Here is a 20541-nt window from a genome sequence, read left to right as displayed (position 1 = left end):
CCAGCCGCAAGGCTCCCCACCACTAGCCGAACTCGCGCAGCTGATGGCTCGGCGCTACTTCGGCCGGGGACATAAAAAGCGCCGCGAGCTCTTCCGGAGTATCAGTCCTCTTGGTTTCGTTTGCGAAGCCAGTTCTCCACGTACACGCAACTACTCATAGCATCATGTCCGGACGCGGCAAAGGCGGTGGCAAGGTCAAGGGAAAGTCAAAGACCCGCTCCAACAGGGCCGGACTCCAATTCCCCGTCGGTCGTATCCATCGGCTGCTGAGGAAGGGTAACTACGCCGAGCGCGTGGGAGCCGGTGCTCCGGTCTACCTGGCCGCTGTCATGGAGTACTTGGCCGCTGAGGTGCTCGAGTTGGCAGGCAACGCCGCTCGCGACAACAAGAAGACGAGAATCATCCCCCGTCACCTCCAGCTGGCCATACGCAACGACGAGGAGCTGAACAAATTGCTCTCCGGAGTCACAATCGCCCAGGGTGGCGTGCTGCCTAACATCCAGGCCGTACTTTTGCCCAAGAAGACCGAAAAGAGCTCTTAAACTCGACATGACCCGATCGATCATTGACTAAACACAATCGGCCCTTTTCAGGGCCACCAATATTTTTTAAACGTAAAACAGTATTTGTTGAAATGCTTATTCTCAGGAATATTCTAAAATTACACCAATACAGAAGCCTAAGGCGGGCCTGAAACCCTGAAAGTAGGGTGGAGACTACGATAAAATCTTTGGTTTTTACTAATTATGCGAGTACTATATCTTCGCTCTTAACGAAAAATAGCGCAGTTAAAACTTTTACAGCGAATTCTAGCACTATTCACGAAGTTCAACTGGTTTAAATTATTTAGGATTTAATAGAAATAAATAGCTCATACAATTATGATCGAGTTTTACTCGATCGGCAAGTTCACTCGACCGTTCAATTTTATTCTTAATGTCTAGGTAGCTTAATTGTAATGTTTTTTGTTCTTAGCTTTTGCTGGAGATATTTTTGCTTTTATCTCTATAACTAGTTTATCACTTTAACTAGAGAGATATATTTTGTTTGATAAAGTATGTTTTATGTTTTTGTGTGTTTTGACGAACCATTGTTGTCTTGTTCTGTCGATAGTTAATTTTTTTTCTAGAGTCAACCAGAGCGTAATTTATCGTGCAGGTGCTAACGTGACGCCATCTAGGTGAGGACGCTCCGAGTTATAAACACTTATTTTGTTGTTACTGTCGCATATGGTAATTTTATGATGAAAATAAATATAATACACTCTCTTCATTGCATTAGTTATAAGTTTTTTAAATAACAATTAAGAAGCGTGGCACATGGATACCTTCAGCCTCGGATAATGCACGACAGTTACATTAAAGTCAATTGGAATAATGCGACGGAAAAACAACTGGCCAATCTTAACCTCGAAGATAAATCTATGGCTTGATTCAAGGAGGCTGGATACTGGATCCATGCCTGCTTATTTAGTTATTCGAGTTCGTTATTCATAAGTTAATGTATAGTCGGGAACAACAAAAGAAGTTCAAGAGCTACTAGGACTGTTGGAAAATAGTAAAATAGTATATTTCGATACAAGTGCACGAAGTTATTTATAATCGAACTATATTGAAAACGCGGTTTCACGAAGCTCGTTTTCCGTGTAGCGTATGCGAAACAACGTTTCTATAGCAACAGTATGTTTTGCGCCATATTACTTGTTTCGCGCACTAGTTAAAAAACCTAGTGTTTCGGGCACGAAAAATGAGTCCGAGAAAACGTATTTCGTGCACGGAGTGTTAAAAATAGAATTGTTTGTTCATTAGCCGTGATATTCGTACAAACGAACATCGTGACGATTTTTTTTTAGTACAAATTAGCATTTGATATTGAAATATTTGTGTATTTGTTTGAATATTCTTGCTTTAAGAAAATATTGTTTTTTGCAATGATTTTAGACTTCTGTTTCTTATTTTTTATATAATTAATTTTTGATTAAATAAAGCTGCGCAAGTCAGTCAAAACGGCGCAGGTCGACCATATAATTTCTCTTTCCTAAATTATATGCTACCGAGTCGGAAACAAACAAAAACAGCAATGAAATATCCCAACGTTTGAATATTTGGTAGCCCTGAAAAGGGCCGATTGTTTAAAAATTCGTCAATGAAAGGGTCAGGAAGTAATTTAACCGCCGAATCCGTAAAGGGTGCGGCCTTGTCTTTTGAGAGCGTAGACAACGTCCATGGCTGTGACAGTCTTCCTCTTTGCGTGCTCGGTGTAGGTCACTGCGTCGCGGATAACGTTCTCAAGGAAGACCTTGAGGACACCACGAGTCTCCTCGTAGATCAGACCGGAGATACGCTTGACACCACCACGTCTGGCCAGACGGCGGATGGCGGGCTTGGTGATGCCCTGGATGTTGTCACGCAAAACTTTACGATGACGCTTGGCTCCTCCCTTTCCCAGACCTTTTCCCCCCTTTCCACGTCCGGTCATCTTGGATTAAAGAAGAATAGTGAGCTAAGGACGACTGCAAACAGCAAACTGATGCTTATGTTCGAAAACCGCTTCATTTTTATAGGCTAGGATCGTCAACTTCCCTCTCCCCAACAGAATCAGGGGCAGACGTACAGTTTCAAGCCTCCAGCAGACTGAGATTCCCCCTTCCCTTTTACCAGTTTGTGTTCTAATAACTTTTAGCGGAGTCTTTTTTGAGGTAATCAAATACAAATCTTAATTGTTCTATGATCCTCAAGATTTTACGGTGAATCTTATCTGGTGTTTCATAATACATATTTTTTACATGTAATGGCCTCTTAACCGTGACAATATAATATTAGTTCTGCATATATACAGTGGTTTAAGATGCCTTGTATACTTTGAAATAGTGCTTGTTACTCGTTACATCTGTAAAGGAATTCTTTATTTAATTCTTACAATTTGTTGCTAGCTGTATTCAGATGTCACCGTAATAAAATTTGAATGTCAATTATTTGAACAAAGAAATGACTATCTTCAATTTCGGGGATAAATACGCGTATTTTTGATTAAGTTTGGTAATATGAAGTTTTGATCTTATATTGACAAAAAATAAAAACAATTCACTGAAAACTTGTTTCTAGAGTAAACAAGTACTTTTAAAACACATACTTTACTTTTTCTGCTGAAATCCATTGGTGTTTGAATATTTATATCATATTTACTTATATCGAGATTGTAAACACCTAGTTACGTTTGAAATTAATAATAAATGTAACTCTCATGATATTTTTAAAATTTTTTTCAACAATATGCTAGGTCCTTTTAAATATTTTGTATCTCTGCAGTATACGTACAGGTATCGTATAACTGAATCCATGATTTACACTTGACTGTAGTGTTATATATTCACAATTAGTTTTATTGCTTGGATATAATATTTAATATTTTATAAATTTATTTATGATAATGTTTTAAAACATATAATTCTTGAAGAATGTAAGTGAATTACATTTAATAATTAAGTCATACGCGTTACCTAAATTTTGAAGCGATCAACTTGCTGATCAAATCCATCGCGCAGTTTCAGAACAAAACCTTCGTTTATTATTATTCAAGTTCAGTCATGACATTAATTTCTTTTTAAATGTTTGAAACAATGTTTAATTTTAATCATACACTAAAACGATTTTGTTTTTGTTTATAAAATATAAATTTATTAACAATTTTGTAACATGAAATGAGTAATGTTCAAGTATGCAACAACAAGAATGCGCCAATTTTCCAGCTTATTAATAGAAGTATGATCGTAAAAACTTTTAAATGTATAGATTAACATTTAATTAAATCAATAAGATTCTTATTAAACAAATTTGTGCACATTAACATATGAAAAATGTAATTTGAAAGGAAGATTAAGGTGAAAATTCGAGGGCAAAATAATGCGAGTGCTCTGTCGAAACTCCTAAGTCTCTCTCCGACGTCCGCGCTCACTAGCTAAAGCTGGTCGCAGGACCATCTGACAGCCATTCCACGACAGACCGTCGAAGGAGAAGCATTGATCTTCATCAAACTACAATCCTCAGTCTACAATGAGTGACGCAGTAGCAGAAACCTCCCCGGCTGCGCCGGCCACGCCATCGCCGAAGAAGGCCGCAGCGGCAAAGAAAACTGCAGCCGCAAAGAAGCCAGCGAAGCCCCGCACTCACCCCCCAGCGGGTGAAATGGTCTTGGCTGCTATTACCGCCCTGAAGGATAAGAAAGGCTCATCACTCCAGGCGATTAAGAAGTACATCGTTGCTACGTACAAAGTCGACGTAGAAAAGCAGTCAACCTTTATCAAGAAGTTCCTGAAATCCGCAGTCGAGAAGAAGACCATCGTCCAGACCAAGGGCTCTGGAGCAGCAGGTTCTTTCAAGCTTGCTGCCAAGGCTGAGGGTGAGAAGAAGATCGCTAAGAAGCCAGCAGCCAAAAAGCCTGTTGCAAAGAAGCCAGCAGCTGAGAAGAAGGCCGCAACCAAGAAACCCGCTGCTAAAAAAGTTGCCGCAGCTAAGAAACCAGCAGCCGCTAAGAAGCCAAAAGCTGCAGCTAAGCCCAAGGCTGCCAAAGCTGCGAAGCCCAAGTCACCGGTGAAGGCGAAGAAAGCAGCAGGAAAGGCACCAGCTGCAAAGCCAAAAGCACCCAAACCGAAAAAGGCTGCGGCACCCAAAGCTGCGAAGCCTAAGGCCGCAGCAAAGAAGTAAACTGTAAAATCGGCCCTTTTCAGAGCCAATAGTTTTTATATATCTTTCATTAATCAGCCCTTTTCAGGGCTACCATATTTCTTAAACGAGGAACAAAACAAAACAATTGCTTAATATTATAGAAAAGATTTATTTATTACTTAATTGTGCACTAATTGCGACTAGTCGTTGATAGTATATGTGTACACTGGCACCCACGTGTACAGTGTTTCTAACGACATACGAGTTGCACTATTTTTTGTCATGGGTATCGAAATAAAATACACATCACTCTCGCTTTGAACGTAAATCGTATAATTTACAAATAGACTGTTTAAGCAACGGATATGCATAACAGCGGATTCATGCTAGACAGTGCTATAAAATATTGTACAATATTTGTCATAAGTTTTTCTGATGTTATATATAACTCGGTGTTAAGCATCGCTACTCGGGAAAGTTCATACAGGCTGTGCTGTTAAGGGCTACTTATGCCACTTACATCGTAATGTATTGTTCTAGATAAGTATATAGTTTGCTCTCCGAGCGAAAAGAGGGTGATCATCACACGAGTGTAGAATCAATTTTCGTGTCGTACTGTACAATGTTTTTCAATAGAGCGCAAAATGTGATTTTACGCACACTTCATTTATTCATTCAATTATATGGAAAAATTGCCTTTCGAAAGAAATACAAAAAAAGAAAGCATAAAGTAGATTTCGAGTAAAAAAAATTGGCTAGTACCTCACTGTGTTAGCGTAGCGCATTGTGAAACGCTGGTAATGCAGTGATATCTGAAACGCAAATTGCAAACAATATTCCTACTTGCAAAAAACTGAATGACTTGGGTATTCGGAATTTATCGGAAATTAAAAGTTATACATCGTATTAAAAAATACGGTTAGATAGAGGTGTGAAATGTGATTTTACCATTGTGTAACTTTTTTACACTTACTTCTCTTCAGTGCGTTGCGCTAAAAATCCCCACATTCCAATACACGAAGAGCTAATACTACACTATAGTTTACACGGGACTAGGCTATACTAGACTATATTGTTCCCAAATGTAGTCCCTCGCATGGCTATGACTGTGATTGCGCTTCTATACTAACTCAACTACTATGTTTTTAATAACTAACTATGTTTTTTGCTTGTATGGAGTGTATTATCTCAACATAACGTGTGCAAAGCTTGATTTAACATACGCTTTTTAGCGTTCCAAATCACTGTTATTTTTGTTCTGTTTATATAAAAATAAGATAAAAATAATTGATTCCAACGTTTAAAAATTTTGGTGGCCCTGAAAAGGGCCGATTGGTTTTAGAAAAAAGAGAGTGGCTAAAATTTAAGCACGCTCTCCGCGGATACGCCTGGCCAGCTGGATGTCCTTGGGCATGATGGTGACGCGCTTGGCGTGGATCGCGCAGAGGTTAGTGTCTTCAAAGAGTCCGACGAGGTAGGCCTCGCTAGCCTCCTGCAGGGCCATGACAGCCGAGCTCTGGAAGCGCAGGTCGGTCTTGAAGTCCTGAGCGATCTCACGCACCAGGCGCTGGAAGGGCAGCTTGCGGATGAGGAGCTCCGTGCTCTTCTGGTAACGACGGATCTCACGAAGAGCGACGGTTCCGGGCCTGTAGCGATGGGGCTTCTTGACTCCTCCGGTTGCCGGAGCGCTCTTGCGAGCAGCCTTGGTGGCCAGCTGCTTACGGGGAGCCTTGCCTCCGGTGGACTTGCGCGCCGTCTGCTTGGTACGAGCCATCGCTACAGAAGAGGGTTCGGTCGATGCGTCTGCTTTGACTTGTCAAACGAGAATAATTTTTCAGCCGGCTGGGGCACTGGCATTTATACGCGGCGTTGGAGCATCTGCTCCGAAACTGTCGGAGCGAGGAGTAGTGGAAGGGGAAGCAGCTTGTGTAAGTCGCAAGTCCAGAGAGGGGGAACGCGAACGGTTCGCCTGGGATCGCCTTTAAAAGGGCAGCCGTTTCCGAGTACCGGCATCAGTTTGCTGTTTGCAGTCGTCCTCAGCACATCACTTACGAAGCCAAGATGACCGGACGTGGAAAGGGAGGAAAGGGTCTGGGAAAAGGAGGAGCCAAGCGCCATCGCAAGGTCTTGCGTGACAACATCCAGGGCATCACCAAGCCCGCCATCCGCCGTCTGGCCAGACGTGGTGGTGTCAAGCGTATCTCCGGTCTGATCTACGAGGAGACTCGTGGTGTCCTCAAGGTCTTCCTTGAGAACGTCATCCGCGACGCCGTGACCTACACCGAGCACGCAAAGAGGAAGACTGTCACAGCCATGGACGTTGTCTACGCTCTCAAGAGACAAGGCCGCACCCTTTACGGATTCGGCGGTTAAATTACTTCCTGACCCTTTTATTCACGAATTTTTAAACAATCGGCCCTTTTCAGGGCCACCAAATATTTAAACGTTGGAATAATTATCTTTGTTTTTCCTTTAAATATAAACTGTATATAATTATATTTTCTCAACTTCTAGTTCAATTTGTATTTTCTACAAAATAATTGGATGTTTTAGATATACTATGTTTATTTTATAAACACTAGCGAAATCGAACCTGCGCTTAGTCTTGTTTAAAATCATAACTATATTCGGATGGGCTATTTGTTTCGCAACCAATCGAATCGCTTCATCAACGGCTTCAAAATATCTGGTCATTACTTTTTTTTAAAGAGAATTTATTCATGAACTATTCAGCTAAAATGAATTGATTATACCGAATTTTTAATACAAATTGTGAATAAATATATACAGTCGTATATTTGTTTGAGATTTGAGATTTTCTACAAGAAAAAAATTGACAGTAAATTGCTACAGCCAAACTATCTAGAATTAGCCATCCAGGGAGCAGCTTATTGATAACTCGTAAAATCAACGTACATTTTTGTTGACAGCAGCCAAACGCTTTGTACGATCTTGTTTAAAAACTAAAGTAAGGTTGAATACAATATTATCAATCTTTTGAGACCTGTTGAGCAATGATTTGACGTATATAGGTCCTGAGTTATTGTAATCTAAAATAGGCTATCGTCATTCTCGCGCGCACGCACACTTCGCTACCAGTGTGTACTTGTAAGTTTCTCACTCACCGACCCAACGTGCCTCGACATGTGTGCGTGCATGCAGCGGGTAAACTCTGCTTTGCGGTCTTGCGAAGAGGGGGGCGCTATGTCGACGGTTAATGGTAGACGATGCAATCACAACAGCTTTTTTCACCGTCGACGGTACAAACACAAGAGCATTGTCGACGGTGAACGGTACAATATATTCGGCAATGTACGAGTTTTTTTTTACAGTGACGTAAATTAAGAAAACATCACATAGCGTTTGACCATTTTTCTAGAGTACGTTTGCGAAGAGTGTGCCTGAACGGGTATGATTGCTTTAGCATATCTGACTGAAAAGATCAGTATGCTAAAGCAACAGTATACACAGATTTACTCTTTGCTGAAGAAAAGTAAATTACAAGTCACTAATAAATTGATTTTCTTGCTCAGATGTGCTAAAGCAATCATACCCACTCAGGCACACTCTTCGCAAACGTACTTTAGAATCGTTACAAATTTGTGTTTTCTTAATTTACGTCACTGTAAAAAAAAACTCGTACATTGTACCGTCTACCGTCCACCGCCCACCGTGATAAAATCACTCGTACATTGTACCGCTCACCGTTTACCTTTCACCGTCGACAATACAAAAAGCTCTTGTGTTTTTACCGTCGACTGTCGAAAACTTTTTCCAAAATAATGTTTGGCGAGCAAAACTTGCTGGAGGCTTTCTGCTTACGTGTAGAAAGACATCTACCGTGAGAAACTTGTGGCACTAATGTTATAAACAAACAAAGTCGACTCTTAGTTGCAAAAAAGAACGAATATTCGACTTTCTACGTCACATCCATGAAACTTGCTGGATTGGTGCAACAAGTTCTGCACGGTAGATGTCTTTCTACACGTAAGAACAAGGCCTCCAGCAAGTTCCGCTCGCCAAACATTATTTGAAAAAAAGTTTAATGGATAAGACGTAGCGAAACACGAATATTCGTGCATTTTTGCAAGGCGACTTTGTTTATTAATAACATCGGTGCCACAAGTTTCTTACGGTAGATGTCTTTCTACACGTAAGCAGAAAGCCTCTAGCAAGTTTCGCTCGCCAAACATTATTTGAAAAAAAAGTTTCATAGAATTTACGAAGTGAAAACTATATATACGGATATATTTTGCAAGTAAGGAGGTGATTTTGTTTATTTATAACTTGTTGCCATGACCTCAACGCTGTGGCTGACTTCTTACACGTATGAGAAACAATCCTTGCAAACCTCGTTGGCCAGTAATAATTCAGGAATATGTTTTATTGATTCGTACTTTAAAATAGCTATCTTTGCGATTGTTGACTTTAATTGTTTATTTAATGCCCATTTTGATTTTTTTTTTTTACAGAAAAGTACTTTCCCCGATAATCTTTGATTATCTTAACCATAATCAAGCGGTTTTAAGTTATGTAAATAAAAAAAAAATTTGGGGCCCGACCCCTTATACGGTACTGTTCGGCGGGTAGCTTCAGCTTCATCATGGGTGCTGGTACTTAGACAGTGCCAAAATATTGACGAATTTTTTTTTTAATAAGCTAATCATAGATACAGAAAATGAACAAGTATAATATCGAAGTATTGTCTCAAAACGTCAAAGTTTGATAAAATCGTAAAAAAATATCAAATAAGAAATTGATAAACGGTAATGCTAAAATATGAATAAAGTTTTATCATAAAAAGAGAAATAGTAAAATATCGAAGTATTGCTGCAAAACGTCAAGGTTTTCATCTCGACCTTTCGACGAACGAAAAAAAAATGGTCTCCGATATTTTCGAAAGTATCGCCCTCGGCTTTCCGCGACACTACTAAAGCCGAATCTTTCACTATGATGGTTAAATCGCAAATAATTTTTAGACAGCAACGCACCTACCTTTGCAAATTTCGATGTGCGACAACAAAAATGGCCTCTGAAAGGTTTTGAAACTACGTCCTGCCCTCAGCTCTCCGCGACGCCGAACCCCGCGAATGATTTTCAGGCACTCGTACCGCTCTTACCTCTAGAATTTGGAGTGACCGAAAGCTTACGAAAATCTGTTCTACACTCGGCCCTTCACTATACTTGGCGACTCCGCCGAACCTTCCACTTTGACGGTTGACTCGCGACTGATTTTCCGGCGGCCGCCGCAGGTATCTCGAACTTTCGATATGAGAAAAAAATATTGACGCTGGAAATTTTCGAAAAGTAGTCTCGCACTCGTCCTTCCGCCAAAAATATTAACGAAATTTTTTTTTAAAAAGCCAATCATAGATACAGAAAACGAAAAAGTAAAACATCGAAGTATTGTATCAAAACGTCAAAGTTTGATGAATACGTAAAAAAAAAATTAAATTAGTTTTATTTTTAAAAAATCCGAATTTATAAACGGTAATGCTAAAATATGAATAGTTTCATCATAAAAAGTGAAAATTCGATACAGAAAGAGAAATAGTAAAATATCGAAGTAATGTTGCAAAACGTCAAGGTTTTCATCTCGACCTTTCGATGAGCGAAAAAAAATGGCCCCCGAAGATTTTCAAAAGGCACTGTATAAAAAACCGTGAAATGTTCGTTGCAAATTTAAATTGACAAATGACAGTTCTAACATGCATTCACGCCACGTTTTCTTTCTTTCTATTTTACTTACACGCGCACAGTACATATATACAGTGTATACGCCGCGCTCGTTTCGCACCACGCTCTCCCTCCCCTACTTCGAGTTGAAGTGGCCGATTCCCGGAATCAACGTCTTCGCGCGCGCTACTCGCCATTTCTCTACAAACGCGGCGTTCTGTTTTTTTTTCTGGAAAATCCGCTTAGCGTCTCCTCTCTCGATGTAAGTACTAATTTATTTTTTATAATCACTCTCTTTGTCTCGATTACCACATGCGATGCTTCTCCCCCCATCCGATACTCCCGAGATTTGCGAATTTGTCTACCGACCTAACGAAAACCCCACGACCAGCTCGCAGTCCTTCCGATATCGAAGTATCTGAGAGTATAAGCGTACTGTTACCTTATTGACTTGACGTTTCAATAGTGAAGGGCAAAGGTTGAAGTTTACCATGGCCTCCCTCCGAGTTTGGTGCGACGTGGCTTCCTGGACTGCCGCACCTTCCTCTGGATCGTCTCCATTGCAGATAGCTCGCCCCGGTGCTTTTCTCACTTCCGAAGGACTCAAAGACTACCGCGACACTAAAATAACCGAGATCAACACTCCATGAAAATTCTCACGCAACAAAGCACTAGTCTAAACACTCGCAATATTTCTCTCGGCGCGCGCCCGGCGTCTCGCGCGACGCTCAACACGAAACTGCCCGATTCGAGCCGAGCCGCGAGAGGGAGAGAAGCGCACTCTTGCCCGTTCGCTTCCGCCCCTCCTATACTCTCGCGATCTCGGCGGCTGAAAATAGACTGTAACTAGCTTCTCATAACTCGGTGCAGGCTGCGTCCCCTTTACTCCCGTCATCTAGATGCTTTGCTTCGCTCTGATTGGCTCGCGCATTTCGTATTCTCCTCGCACACACACAGACACATGCAGCTCGCTCGCCATACTTCTGTTTTATCGACCTATACCAACCGAAATTCAAGTTCACTTTTTAGAAAAGCGGTTGCTTGTAACGAATTTTTCTTTTGGTACAATCGCATTCTGAGGGACAAATATAAGGTAGGGCGTTATTAGATTAAATCATACATTGCGCTCTTTATGTGCAAAGAATAACGACAGTTTCGAAAAGAGTCGCTTAAGTAAGTTGTTCAATGATTTCGGTATTTTTGTTGGGAAAAAATCTGGTTTGAGTGGGTGCAGGACACCGCCTTGCGAGCGATCATCTACGACATACATGAAAACTCCGAATGACGCAGTATTATTCGTCTCTGATGTTGCCGCAAATTTATACATTTTCGCGAATCAGGGGCGAACCAATCGCGAGGATTTTTCGCGTAAGAGGGAAAATTGACTAGTGGTAGTGAGCGTGCTTATTGGTTCGGCGCTGATTCGCGAATGTGGATAAAAGCGCCCGATTTCCAGCGAAAACCATTAAAATTCTCAGATTGCTGATACAGTTATCGATATTTAGTGTCTCGGTGATTTATCTTTCGTTTTCTGAAACTTCGACAATGGCTCCCCCAGGCAAGTCTATTGGTAAATCCATGAAGAAGATCGGCATCGTCAAAGCGCAGAAAAATTCGAAAAACGTAGCGCCCATGGGAGAGAAGAAGAAGGTTAAGAAGAGGAAGGAGACCTACGGTATCTACGTCTACAAGGTGCTGAAGCAGGTGCACCCGGATACGGGAATCTCGAGCAAGGCGATGAGCATCATGAACAGCTTCATCAACGATATCTTCGAGCGCATCGCTGGCGAGGCCTCTCGTCTATCTGGCTACAACAAGAAGAGTACCATAACCTCGCGGGAGATACAGACCGCTGTCCGGCTTCTGCTTCCTGGTGAGCTTGCCAAGCACGCCGTTAGCGAGGGTACCAAGGCCGTTACTAAATATAATAGCTCCAAGTGATCATACACAATTTTGATAAACAATCGGCCCTTTTCAGGGCCATCAAATGTTTTTTATGCGTAGAACAATTATTTGAATTTAATTACAACAATATTGATAATAGATGATATTTAAATATGCTGAATGATTACGTGCTAAGTGCCCATACAAAATTTAATTTGCAAATTTCCTAATTTTAAATACATCTAAAACTATATCAACTCATACTGAGAACCGTAATTTTATCTATATGTAGGTTTAAAATTTATTAATAATGTAACGAAATAATACGTAAATATATATAGCGCAACAAGTACAGTACTAACAGCTGAATAACTTGCTAAGAAATTGACAACTATTGTTAAAATAGCTAAAAAAATAAGTTATTGTCTCATTTCAAAAGAAATTCAATTGTTTAAATCCGTATTTCTCTTAAAAAATAAAGTATCGGAACTAGATTAGTATTCGTTGGTAGCTTATAAGATGTGCTAGTCTCGTAGGAAGCGACGATATAAAATACATATATTAAATGATATATATATATGTGTGTGTGTGTGTGTAATAGAGTATTTATCAAATATTCCTAAAAATAACTCATTCAACAAATAGTGTTTTACGTTCAAAAAATATTGGTGGCCCTGAAAAGGGCCGATTGTGTTTAGTCAATGATCGATAGGGTCATGTCGAGTTTAAGAGCTCTTCTCGGTCTTTTTGGGCAGAAGTACGGCCTGGATGTTAGGCAGCACACCACCCTGGGCGATCGTGACTCCGGAGAGCAGTTTGTTCAGCTCCTCGTCGTTGCGGATGGCCAGCTGGAGGTGACGGGGGATGATTCTCGTCTTCTTGTTGTCGCGAGCGGCGTTGCCTGCCAACTCGAGCACCTCAGCGGCCAAGTACTCCATGACAGCGGCCAGGTAGACCGGAGCACCGGCTCCCACGCGCTCGGCGTAGTTACCCTTCCTCAGCAGCCGATGGATACGACCGACGGGGAACTGGAGTCCGGCCCTGTTGGAGCGGGTCTTTGACTTTCCCTTGACCTTGCCACCGCCTTTGCCGCGTCCGGACATGATGCTATGAGTAGTTGCGTGTACTAAGTAGTGTAGAACTGGCTTCGCGAACGAAACCAAGAGGACTGATGCTCTGGAAGAGCTCGCGGCGCGTTTTATGTCCCCGGCCGAAGCTGCACCGAGCCAGCAGCTGCGCGAGTTCGGCGAGTGGTGGGGAGCCTCGCGGCTGGTTCGCTCGGCATCGCTGCCCCGCCGGCCTTATAAAGCCGCTCCAAAACTCCGCTCGGCATGATTCGGCTTACCTCGGTATCCTGAGTAGCGTATCGCCATGGCACCTAAAGCAAGCGGAAAGGCAGTGAAGAAGGCCGGCAAGGCCGTGAAGAACATCACCAAGGGCGACAAGAAGAAGCACAAGAAGAGGAGGAAGGAGAGCTACGCTATCTACATCTACAAAGTGTTGAAGCAGGTCCACCCTGACACCGGTGTTTCGAGCAAGGCCATGAGCATCATGAACAGCTTCGTCAACGACATCTTCGAGCGCATCGCCGCCGAAGCCTCTCGCCTGGCCCACTACAACAAGAGGTCGACCATCACCTCCCGGGAGATCCAGACAGCTGTCAGGCTCCTGCTTCCCGGCGAGCTCGCTAAGCACGCCGTCAGCGAGGGTACCAAAGCCGTCACCAAGTACACCAGCTCCAAGTAAATTGGAGCACTTCACTGCCTTTGACAATAAAACCAACAATCGGCCCTTTTCAGGGCCACCAATAATATTCAAACGTATACCAAACTATTTTGCATTCTGCACCCTCATTGTTAAATTTATTTATAAAGTTCCATACAAATTATATGAAACTTAAAGTACATATTATAATGTACACGCATATTTATAAAAATGAAAAAAATTCGTATGGTCAGTTCGCTCAAACCGAAATATTTTGCGATGAACAGCTCTGAACCATCTAAGCTATAGAAAATTTCAACCAAAAATAATTCCAACAAATTAGTACTAAAATCTTGAAAAAAATGCATAATTTATTAAAGTATTTATTACTTTTGAAAAAAAAAAAATTAAACGTGACTTAATTTAAACCTCCCGCGCTTCCAAATACGATGCCAGCGCCATCTTACGAGATTTTAGTATATACTAATTAGTGTATATATATATATATATATATATATATATATATATATATATATATATATATATATATATATATATATATATATAAATAAGATTGCCAGACTCCATCTAAACGCAGCCTTAATAAGAATGGCGGATTGGAGAGACCGCGAGATTTAAATTCAACGTCTAAAGTATAAAAAAGTCATAGGATCTCTCTTAGCGGGAAATTTCAAAAAATAAAATCTGACATTTTAAATGATATGCTTTCTTACTTTGTTTAGAAGAAATAGTAAGTAAATAAGTCTAAACTAAAAATGAATTGTGAAATATAAACACTGCATACACATGTATATATCGGTCGCCGGTAGTCATGTAATTGTAGATTTGTGATTTTCACTATTTATTTTCCATTAAAACTTTTGTCTTTCCCTTAACTTAGCCTTAATTATAATAATTTTCGTCACTATAATAATCTGAGTGATCGTTGTTACGCTTACAAAAATATTCATTAAATCTACAGTAATCATCATCTACGAATTTTGCAATATTCATCATCTGAATGAAAGTTCGTTCGACTATCTAAATTCTTTTGCCATTGGAGCCACGAAAACAAAGCATAGTAGGTCCATTTCGCTAGGTCCATCCATACGAGGGCCCTGGGTCCATACATGGATACTTGAATTTTGGTATACTACTTTGTTATGACTTCTATTTTGTAATAATTGTTGTATACGCCTGGCTCGCATCATAATTTGGTCGAAATCTGCTTTTGTTATGTCGACGTATATGATGTAAGGCCTTCTATTCCTATACATCACGTTTCTTGTTATTCTAATAAAAAATTGCTGAAAATTTCAATAAATTCATTAATTTATAATATTTACGATATTCAAACTATTACATAAATATCGATTATGCAAAACGTACATATAGATGACAAAGTTTTATATCTATTATGAATTGATCATTAGAACGCGTGATCAATAAATTTTTACAAAAAAATTGCAATAAATTTCAATAAGAATATTGTAGTTTTTACCTCTCTGAAATTGCCATACGCCATCCCCGTCTCCAAAACTTTGAAGGCACTCGTAGCCGTAAGTTGATACTGCCGATGATCAAACCTCAAACGATTGTTCATCGGAATAGCATTCAGATCGTACATAGCCATTTTAACTGCAGCTTCAGTTACGCTATTTTCAATATGAGACAACCGAACGACAAACTAAAAAGACGCAAACATTTTTTTAGTTAATAATTAATTTATAAAAACACTTTGGTGAAATTCTAAAACTAAATAGATAATATGCGTCATCTTTCAGATTTATGATTATTTTGTCACATTTAAGTGTAATTTTATAATGATGAAAGCATGAGTTTTTGTCTTAGTTGGAACATTTTATACTACTTTTATCACTCTCTTTTAATATAAGTGTGACATACCTGTTCTAAAAGTGTAACTAATGCATATTTTAAAATTCTTCTAAATATTGTATAAAATCATTATTTTTTTTAAAAAGCGTTACAATAGTATGAATACACTATTATGTATTTTATGCTTCTATATATGCGTTAAATATAAAACTATGATAATTTGTCTATATTTTGCTAGATCTTGTCTCAACTATGACAAAAACTTACGGTTTTATCACACTTTTAATTGTTGCACTCTTGTCACATTTTTATCACACTTACGTCACACACACACACACACACAAAAACGCTCGCATTTCCCACTCCGTCCTCTCACGCGAACAATGGTTCTACTGTATCAGAAAAAATCCGGGAAAAACCCCGAAGCTAACGCTGAAGCTGTCCCCGCGCTAATCCGTACAGCCATCAATAAAACAACAACTCGATCCCGAGCCCAAAGACCGCGCGCCAGACTCAGCCGTGCGGGCCTTGTCCGTATTGCGGACAGATGCTTGCACTCGAGAATCGAATCCGAGCCGATATACTTTCTTCCGAGGAAAGCTCGTAAAATCGGCTCGGCATCTCGTTCACAAAGCGAGACCCTTTTTTTGCTCGACACATGCGTTCAAAACGTGCGCTACTCGAGAACACGATTACATTTTCGAACTTATTACTAAACTACGCACGCGAGCGTTGCCGAAGAATATCCCACTCATTCATACGCGCTGTATTGTACAAATTTATGCGTGTATGCTGATATCAAACGATTACTAAAAATCGAATGAGCCGCGAGCCTATACTGTGGCTTCTACTATAGATTCGCAGTGCGAAGCGCCTATCCACGAAACTGTGCATGTCGAGAGCAATAAATTGAAGATAAACTTACTTGAAGAACGCGATGCTCGTGCACTTTCTAGCGAAATTTTAGCGAAATACAAAGGTATTCGATCTTTGCGGAACGCGTTCAGACTTCGGACTGTTCTTTCTCGAGTTCGGGCTTGGGCTTTTTTCCCTTAGTTCTCAAGCTTTATATACCTGAATAAATAGCTCTCATTTATGGAAGTGTTATCCAGATTATATTAAACCGTCTGCAGACAGATTCAGGGTTTCCCCGCTTTTCTCAGACGCCCCGTCATATTGTCTATGAAGGATCTATACTTTAAGGTTTTAATAATCCACATGTATAACGCGCAATATTAATAATGCTCAAGCTCAGCACATGCAGCTTATGCAGTTACTGATGCTACGAACTCACTGAGCGATAAGCGTCAAGCGGGGCAGCAGATTGTCATATAGGAGATCGTCTTACGAGAACTTGTCTCTGTACGCTCTTCCTGAAGAATGGCAAAAGCTGACGTAGCGAATTTTTTCTCTCTTGATGTACTATACATCTTGTGGCAAAATATTAAAAATATTTGTTGGCATTTGCCATTCATTGCAAAGAATAGCATGAAAAAGTAAAATAGAAAGAAGGTAAAATTCTACATTGTAAAATTTAAGGATTTAGTTATAAAAATATGGATCAAGTTTATTTCTGCTCCATTTAAAATTTATTTATTTACATTTCATTTAAGGGTCTCCTACGAAATACACAATTAAAAAACGTTTACATACGTATCTTTATGATATGACGCATACATATATATACTTACAAAATGTGCATTTAAAACGGTTTGCAATGATTACAATAAGAAAGTCCAGAATTTCAAAATACTGTTTTATAGCGAAGCCTAAGCTGTCTTTCCGTCGTCGCCGGTATTTCCCAAGTCTCTACTCCGCCCAGGCCCTGCAATGCTTCATGTAGTAGTCATTATAGACAGAGGTAGACAATGCATTAGATGTGTTCGATGAATCGCTAATTCAGCATTCGGACTGGTAATTTAATACATATTAGCGTATGTATTGCTTTAGTTTAAAAAATCTTTATTTCTTTTTAGAGAAAAAAAAATGTCTTGCTGAAATGGCATCTCTGTGGCTCTTTTTCAAATCAGTATAATCTACAGTGCTGCTATAAAATAGTATATAGTAGTTTTCTGCTTTAGTTATTTTTTGTGTCTCTAAGGTTCTGAAGCACCGCATAAATTAGCAACTGTAAAAATTATTAACGATTTTATTGACTCTAATCAACAAAAAAGTAAATGCGTTTGTAATCAATCCGCGACTGTTTATTGCAATTTAAAATCCATATTATCATGAGTGAAATTATGTATGGCCGTTATCGGATGATTGATATTAATGATAAATCTACCATATAAAGTCACTGTCTCCCGCGATCGCCCAGTTACACGACTGCAGATAGGTACATACATATGACCGTACTCTTCATTTATATACGAAAGATAGATATATTTATACAAAGGTAAGGTCGTCCCTTATTAATCGTTATTATATTCTTACATTTATTAGAAATTTAGATATTATCGATGAAAGCTCACAATCACGCGGTTAAAATTAATCAAACCTTGATCGTCTGATTTCTAAAAACTTAATTTAAGGTAAAAGTATGAGCAACATCAGTATTTAATTATATGTTTATGGCAATAAATAGTTAAAAAGTTTTTTTATAAATTAATTTTATTCTCATTTGCTAGCTGTCCATCAGATAAAATAACTGATCGTGAGATATATAAAAATATACATTTAAAAATGTACCAGATATAAAAGATTGAAATTTAGTTATTTTTATTTATTGTACATCTATATAGCATTTACAATTAAATTGCAGCTTTCAAAATGTGGTGCGTATTAAAAGGAATTGCAGCATCTTTACTTCTGATGGCTACCATTTTATGTTTTGACATACGATCTTGCGATGGATTACGAATTCTCGGATTATTTCCATTCCAAAGGTAAGGTAGTGTGTCGAGAGTAGTGATACCTCTACAAGATTTGGAAATTTTTATTGCAAGTGTCGAACACTGATATTATTTTCAGTAAAAGCCACTTTGCCATGGCGGGAAATTTGATGCGTGGCCTGGCAGAACGCGGTCATCAGGTTGACGTTTACAGTCATTTCCCTCTGAAGCAACCGATACCAAACTACAAGGATTACAGTTTGGCCGGTACATTGCCAGATCTAATGAACAATTTGACTTATCAAGTGCTCACTCAGGAATTAGGTACTCCTATGGCGTTGAACAACTGGCTGAAAATATCCGGTTTGCCTGTTTGCAAACTTATGGATTTACCGGTTTTTCGCAGGCTTTTTGAGGAACCGCCCAACGATCCATCATATGATCTTATTGTATCCGAGGTGGTTAGAATCTGTATAATTTTTTTCTCATTTTATTGCAATATTTAAAAAAGTGGAATTAATAATTGCAGGTATCCCTGTCATTATGTTACCTCGTGTGGAATCGTCGACTCAATGTACCGATGGTCGACCTGATGACAACTGTACCTGCGGATTGGTTAAACTGGGCACGTCGAAATCCCGTGAACCTCGCCGTAGATCCGTCCTTTCTCACACCATACATACCCCCAATGACGTTCCTGGAGCGCCTGGACAACGTCATCACGTATTACACAACTATAGTGAAGTTTAACTTGGGTATGCGGGAACAGGACACATGGGTGGAACAAAACTTTGGACCCGGCTATCCATCTGTCGTTGAGATGCTAAATGATTTGGCTTTGTTGCTACTCAACTATCAACCGACACTAAACGGCCAGAGAACCTTTCCGCCGTCTATTGTGCCTGTGGGTGGATTGCACGTTGTTGATCGCAACGAGACTCTGCCAAAGGTCAGTCCTGTGCTAATAAGCAAATAAGTGTATATCATACGGTGGAGTAAATTTGATTTTTAGGATCTACAAAAGTGGCTCGATGACAGCGAAGCGGGCTTCGTATACTTTACTTTCGGCTCGATGGTCCGGATAGAGACCTTTCCTAAGCGGATAATCCAGACTTTTTACAAAACTTTCGAAAAAATCGCACCGGTTCGCGTGCTCTGGAAAATCGTCCAGCCAAAAGAGTTGCCACCCAATTTGCCGAGCAACGTCATGACGCAAACTTGGCTGCCGCAAGTTCAGATTCTCAGTGAGTGATTTTTCTTATTTTTGATTTGAAAAAAATTGGCGATTACTTACATAATTTACACATTCTAGAGCACAAGAACATCCGGGCGTTTATAACGCATGGCGGACTGATGGGAACGCACGAAGCCATTTACTACGGCGTTCCAATGGTGGGCATCCCTCTGATGGCCGATCAGCATTTCAATATCAAGACTTACGTGACGAAGGGAAACGCTGTCAAGGTCGAGTTACAAGAGATAACCACGGAGAAATTGACGAGCGCCGTCAGCCAAGTGTTGAAGAATCCAGTGTACAAGTAAGTCATATAATTAAAAAATGTTGATGATGCTTCTAAAAAATTATAATACACCCTCAACATTTTTAGGAAAAATGCAGCGCAGCTCAGTAAAAGCTTTCGAGATCAACCGATGAGCCCTATGGACACTGCTGTCTTCTGGATCGAGTACGTTGCACGACACGGAAAAAATGTACTGAGGTTACCCGTCGTGGACATGCCCTGGTGGCAAGCTAATTTGTTGGACGTTTATGGATGCATCTTAGGAGCACTTATAATTTTAGTTTACCTATGCATTAAGATTGTTAAAATGATAACGCAATTCTTTACTTCGAAACTTTGTATTTATACGAATAGCAAAACGAAAACCAATTGACAGTAATCTTATTGATAAACTAGATGATGATATAAGTGATTGTTGTAAAT

The 20541-nt window shown here is 39.9% G+C and overlaps 9 protein-coding genes across 11 annotated transcripts; 5 read left to right on the top strand and 4 right to left on the bottom strand.

Moving 5' to 3' along the window:
• Positions 1 to 106: 106 nt before the first annotated feature.
• LOC100118117 (histone H2A-like) lies at positions 107 to 598 on the top strand. Its single transcript, XM_001599833.5, has one exon. It carries the CDS (start codon positions 165 to 167, stop codon positions 540 to 542), a length of 378 nt encoding a protein of 125 aa, XP_001599883.1. The 5' UTR covers positions 107 to 164; the 3' UTR covers positions 543 to 598.
• Positions 599 to 2100: 1502 nt separating this feature from the next.
• Positions 2101 to 2535, bottom strand: LOC116417630 (histone H4). The gene has a single exon (XM_031931691.1). It carries the CDS (start codon positions 2476 to 2478, stop codon positions 2167 to 2169), a length of 312 nt encoding a protein of 103 aa, XP_031787551.1. The 5' UTR covers positions 2479 to 2535; the 3' UTR covers positions 2101 to 2166.
• A 1464-nt stretch (positions 2536 to 3999) lies between these two features.
• LOC100118153 (histone H1-like) lies at positions 4000 to 4778 on the top strand. The gene has a single exon (XM_003427354.4). The coding sequence runs from the start codon at positions 4053 to 4055 to the stop codon at positions 4701 to 4703; it is 651 nt and encodes a 216-aa protein (XP_003427402.1). The 5' UTR covers positions 4000 to 4052; the 3' UTR covers positions 4704 to 4778.
• A 1199-nt stretch (positions 4779 to 5977) lies between these two features.
• On the bottom strand, positions 5978 to 6512 carry LOC100118072 (histone H3). The gene has a single exon (XM_031931687.2). The coding sequence runs from the start codon at positions 6436 to 6438 to the stop codon at positions 6028 to 6030; it is 411 nt and encodes a 136-aa protein (XP_031787547.1). The 5' UTR covers positions 6439 to 6512; the 3' UTR covers positions 5978 to 6027.
• Positions 6513 to 6657: 145 nt separating this feature from the next.
• LOC116417629 (histone H4) lies at positions 6658 to 7095 on the top strand. The gene has a single exon (XM_031931690.1). The coding sequence runs from the start codon at positions 6726 to 6728 to the stop codon at positions 7035 to 7037; it is 312 nt and encodes a 103-aa protein (XP_031787550.1). The 5' UTR covers positions 6658 to 6725; the 3' UTR covers positions 7038 to 7095.
• Positions 7096 to 11175: 4080 nt separating this feature from the next.
• Positions 11176 to 20519, top strand: LOC100123992 (UDP-glucuronosyltransferase 2B15-like). Of its 2 annotated transcripts, XM_031931686.1 has the most exons (8): positions 11176 to 11433; positions 11899 to 12213; positions 18529 to 18652; positions 18738 to 19056; positions 19128 to 19547; positions 19611 to 19842; positions 19911 to 20136; positions 20206 to 20519. In XM_031931686.1, the coding sequence occupies exons 2-8, from the start codon at positions 11919 to 11921 to the stop codon at positions 20489 to 20491; spliced, it is 1902 nt and encodes a 633-aa protein (XP_031787546.1). In that variant the 5' UTR covers positions 11176 to 11433; positions 11899 to 11918; the 3' UTR covers positions 20492 to 20519. The 2 variants fall into 2 exon arrangements, with proteins under 2 accessions (XP_031787546.1, XP_031787545.1); XM_031931685.1 differs by lacking the exon at positions 11176 to 11433 and having other exon boundaries at positions 11503 to 12213.
• Positions 12894 to 13409, bottom strand: LOC100114978 (histone H2A-like). Its single transcript, XM_001608177.5, has one exon. It carries the CDS (start codon positions 13325 to 13327, stop codon positions 12950 to 12952), a length of 378 nt encoding a protein of 125 aa, XP_001608227.1. The 5' UTR covers positions 13328 to 13409; the 3' UTR covers positions 12894 to 12949.
• Positions 13542 to 14037, top strand: LOC100123996 (histone H2B). Its single transcript, XM_001608176.4, has one exon. It carries the CDS (start codon positions 13596 to 13598, stop codon positions 13968 to 13970), a length of 375 nt encoding a protein of 124 aa, XP_001608226.1. The 5' UTR covers positions 13542 to 13595; the 3' UTR covers positions 13971 to 14037.
• LOC107982225 lies at positions 14785 to 17037 on the bottom strand. Of its 2 annotated transcripts, none has more exons than XM_016990344.2 (3): positions 16690 to 17037; positions 15430 to 15615; positions 14785 to 15235 (listed from the first exon to the last, which is right to left on the bottom strand). In XM_016990344.2, exons 2-3 carry the CDS (start codon positions 15559 to 15561, stop codon positions 14966 to 14968), a joined length of 402 nt encoding a protein of 133 aa, XP_016845833.1. In that variant the 5' UTR covers positions 15562 to 15615; positions 16690 to 17037; the 3' UTR covers positions 14785 to 14965. The 2 variants fall into 2 exon arrangements, with proteins under 2 accessions (XP_016845833.1, XP_016845832.1); XM_016990343.2 differs by having other exon boundaries at positions 16839 to 17037.
• Positions 20520 to 20541: the final 22 nt, after the last annotated feature.

This window comes from Nasonia vitripennis, chromosome 5 (genome assembly GCF_009193385.2).
Source record: "Nasonia vitripennis strain AsymCx chromosome 5, Nvit_psr_1.1, whole genome shotgun sequence".
Classification (NCBI taxonomy): domain Eukaryota; kingdom Metazoa; phylum Arthropoda; class Insecta; order Hymenoptera; family Pteromalidae; genus Nasonia; species Nasonia vitripennis.
The sequence above is the reverse complement of the archived record's forward strand: the minus strand, read 5'-3'. Positions and strand labels throughout refer to the sequence as shown.

What these genes read in the sequence shown, in the direction of transcription:
- LOC100123996 (XM_001608176.4), top strand. Translation starts at nt 13,596, where the DNA reads ATGGCACCTAAAGCAAGCGGAAAGGCAGTGAAGAAGGCCGGCAAGGCC.
- LOC100114978 (XM_001608177.5), bottom strand. Translation starts at nt 13,327, where the DNA reads ATGTCCGGACGCGGCAAAGGCGGTGGCAAGGTCAAGGGAAAGTCAAAG.
- LOC107982225 (XM_016990344.2), bottom strand. Translation starts at nt 15,561, where the DNA reads ATGGCTATGTACGATCTGAATGCTATTCCGATGAACAATCGTTTGAGG. An exon ending in CGTATGGCAATTTCAGAGAG is followed by an intron (nt 15,236 to 15,429) that starts GTAAAAACTACA and finishes TGAAATTTTCAG; the next exon opens with CAATTTTTTATTAGAATAAC.
- LOC100118072 (XM_031931687.2), bottom strand. Translation starts at nt 6,438, where the DNA reads ATGGCTCGTACCAAGCAGACGGCGCGCAAGTCCACCGGAGGCAAGGCT.
- LOC116417629 (XM_031931690.1), top strand. Translation starts at nt 6,726, where the DNA reads ATGACCGGACGTGGAAAGGGAGGAAAGGGTCTGGGAAAAGGAGGAGCC.
- LOC100123992 (XM_031931685.1), top strand. Translation starts at nt 11,886, where the DNA reads ATGGCTCCCCCAGGCAAGTCTATTGGTAAATCCATGAAGAAGATCGGC. An exon ending in TGTCCGGCTTCTGCTTCCTG is followed by an intron (nt 12,214 to 18,528) that starts GTGAGCTTGCCA and finishes ATTAAATTGCAG; the next exon opens with CTTTCAAAATGTGGTGCGTA. An exon ending in ATGATCTTATTGTATCCGAG is followed by an intron (nt 19,057 to 19,127) that starts GTGGTTAGAATC and finishes TAATAATTGCAG; the next exon opens with GTATCCCTGTCATTATGTTA.
- LOC116417630 (XM_031931691.1), bottom strand. Translation starts at nt 2,478, where the DNA reads ATGACCGGACGTGGAAAGGGGGGAAAAGGTCTGGGAAAGGGAGGAGCC.
- LOC100118117 (XM_001599833.5), top strand. Translation starts at nt 165, where the DNA reads ATGTCCGGACGCGGCAAAGGCGGTGGCAAGGTCAAGGGAAAGTCAAAG.
- LOC100118153 (XM_003427354.4), top strand. Translation starts at nt 4,053, where the DNA reads ATGAGTGACGCAGTAGCAGAAACCTCCCCGGCTGCGCCGGCCACGCCA.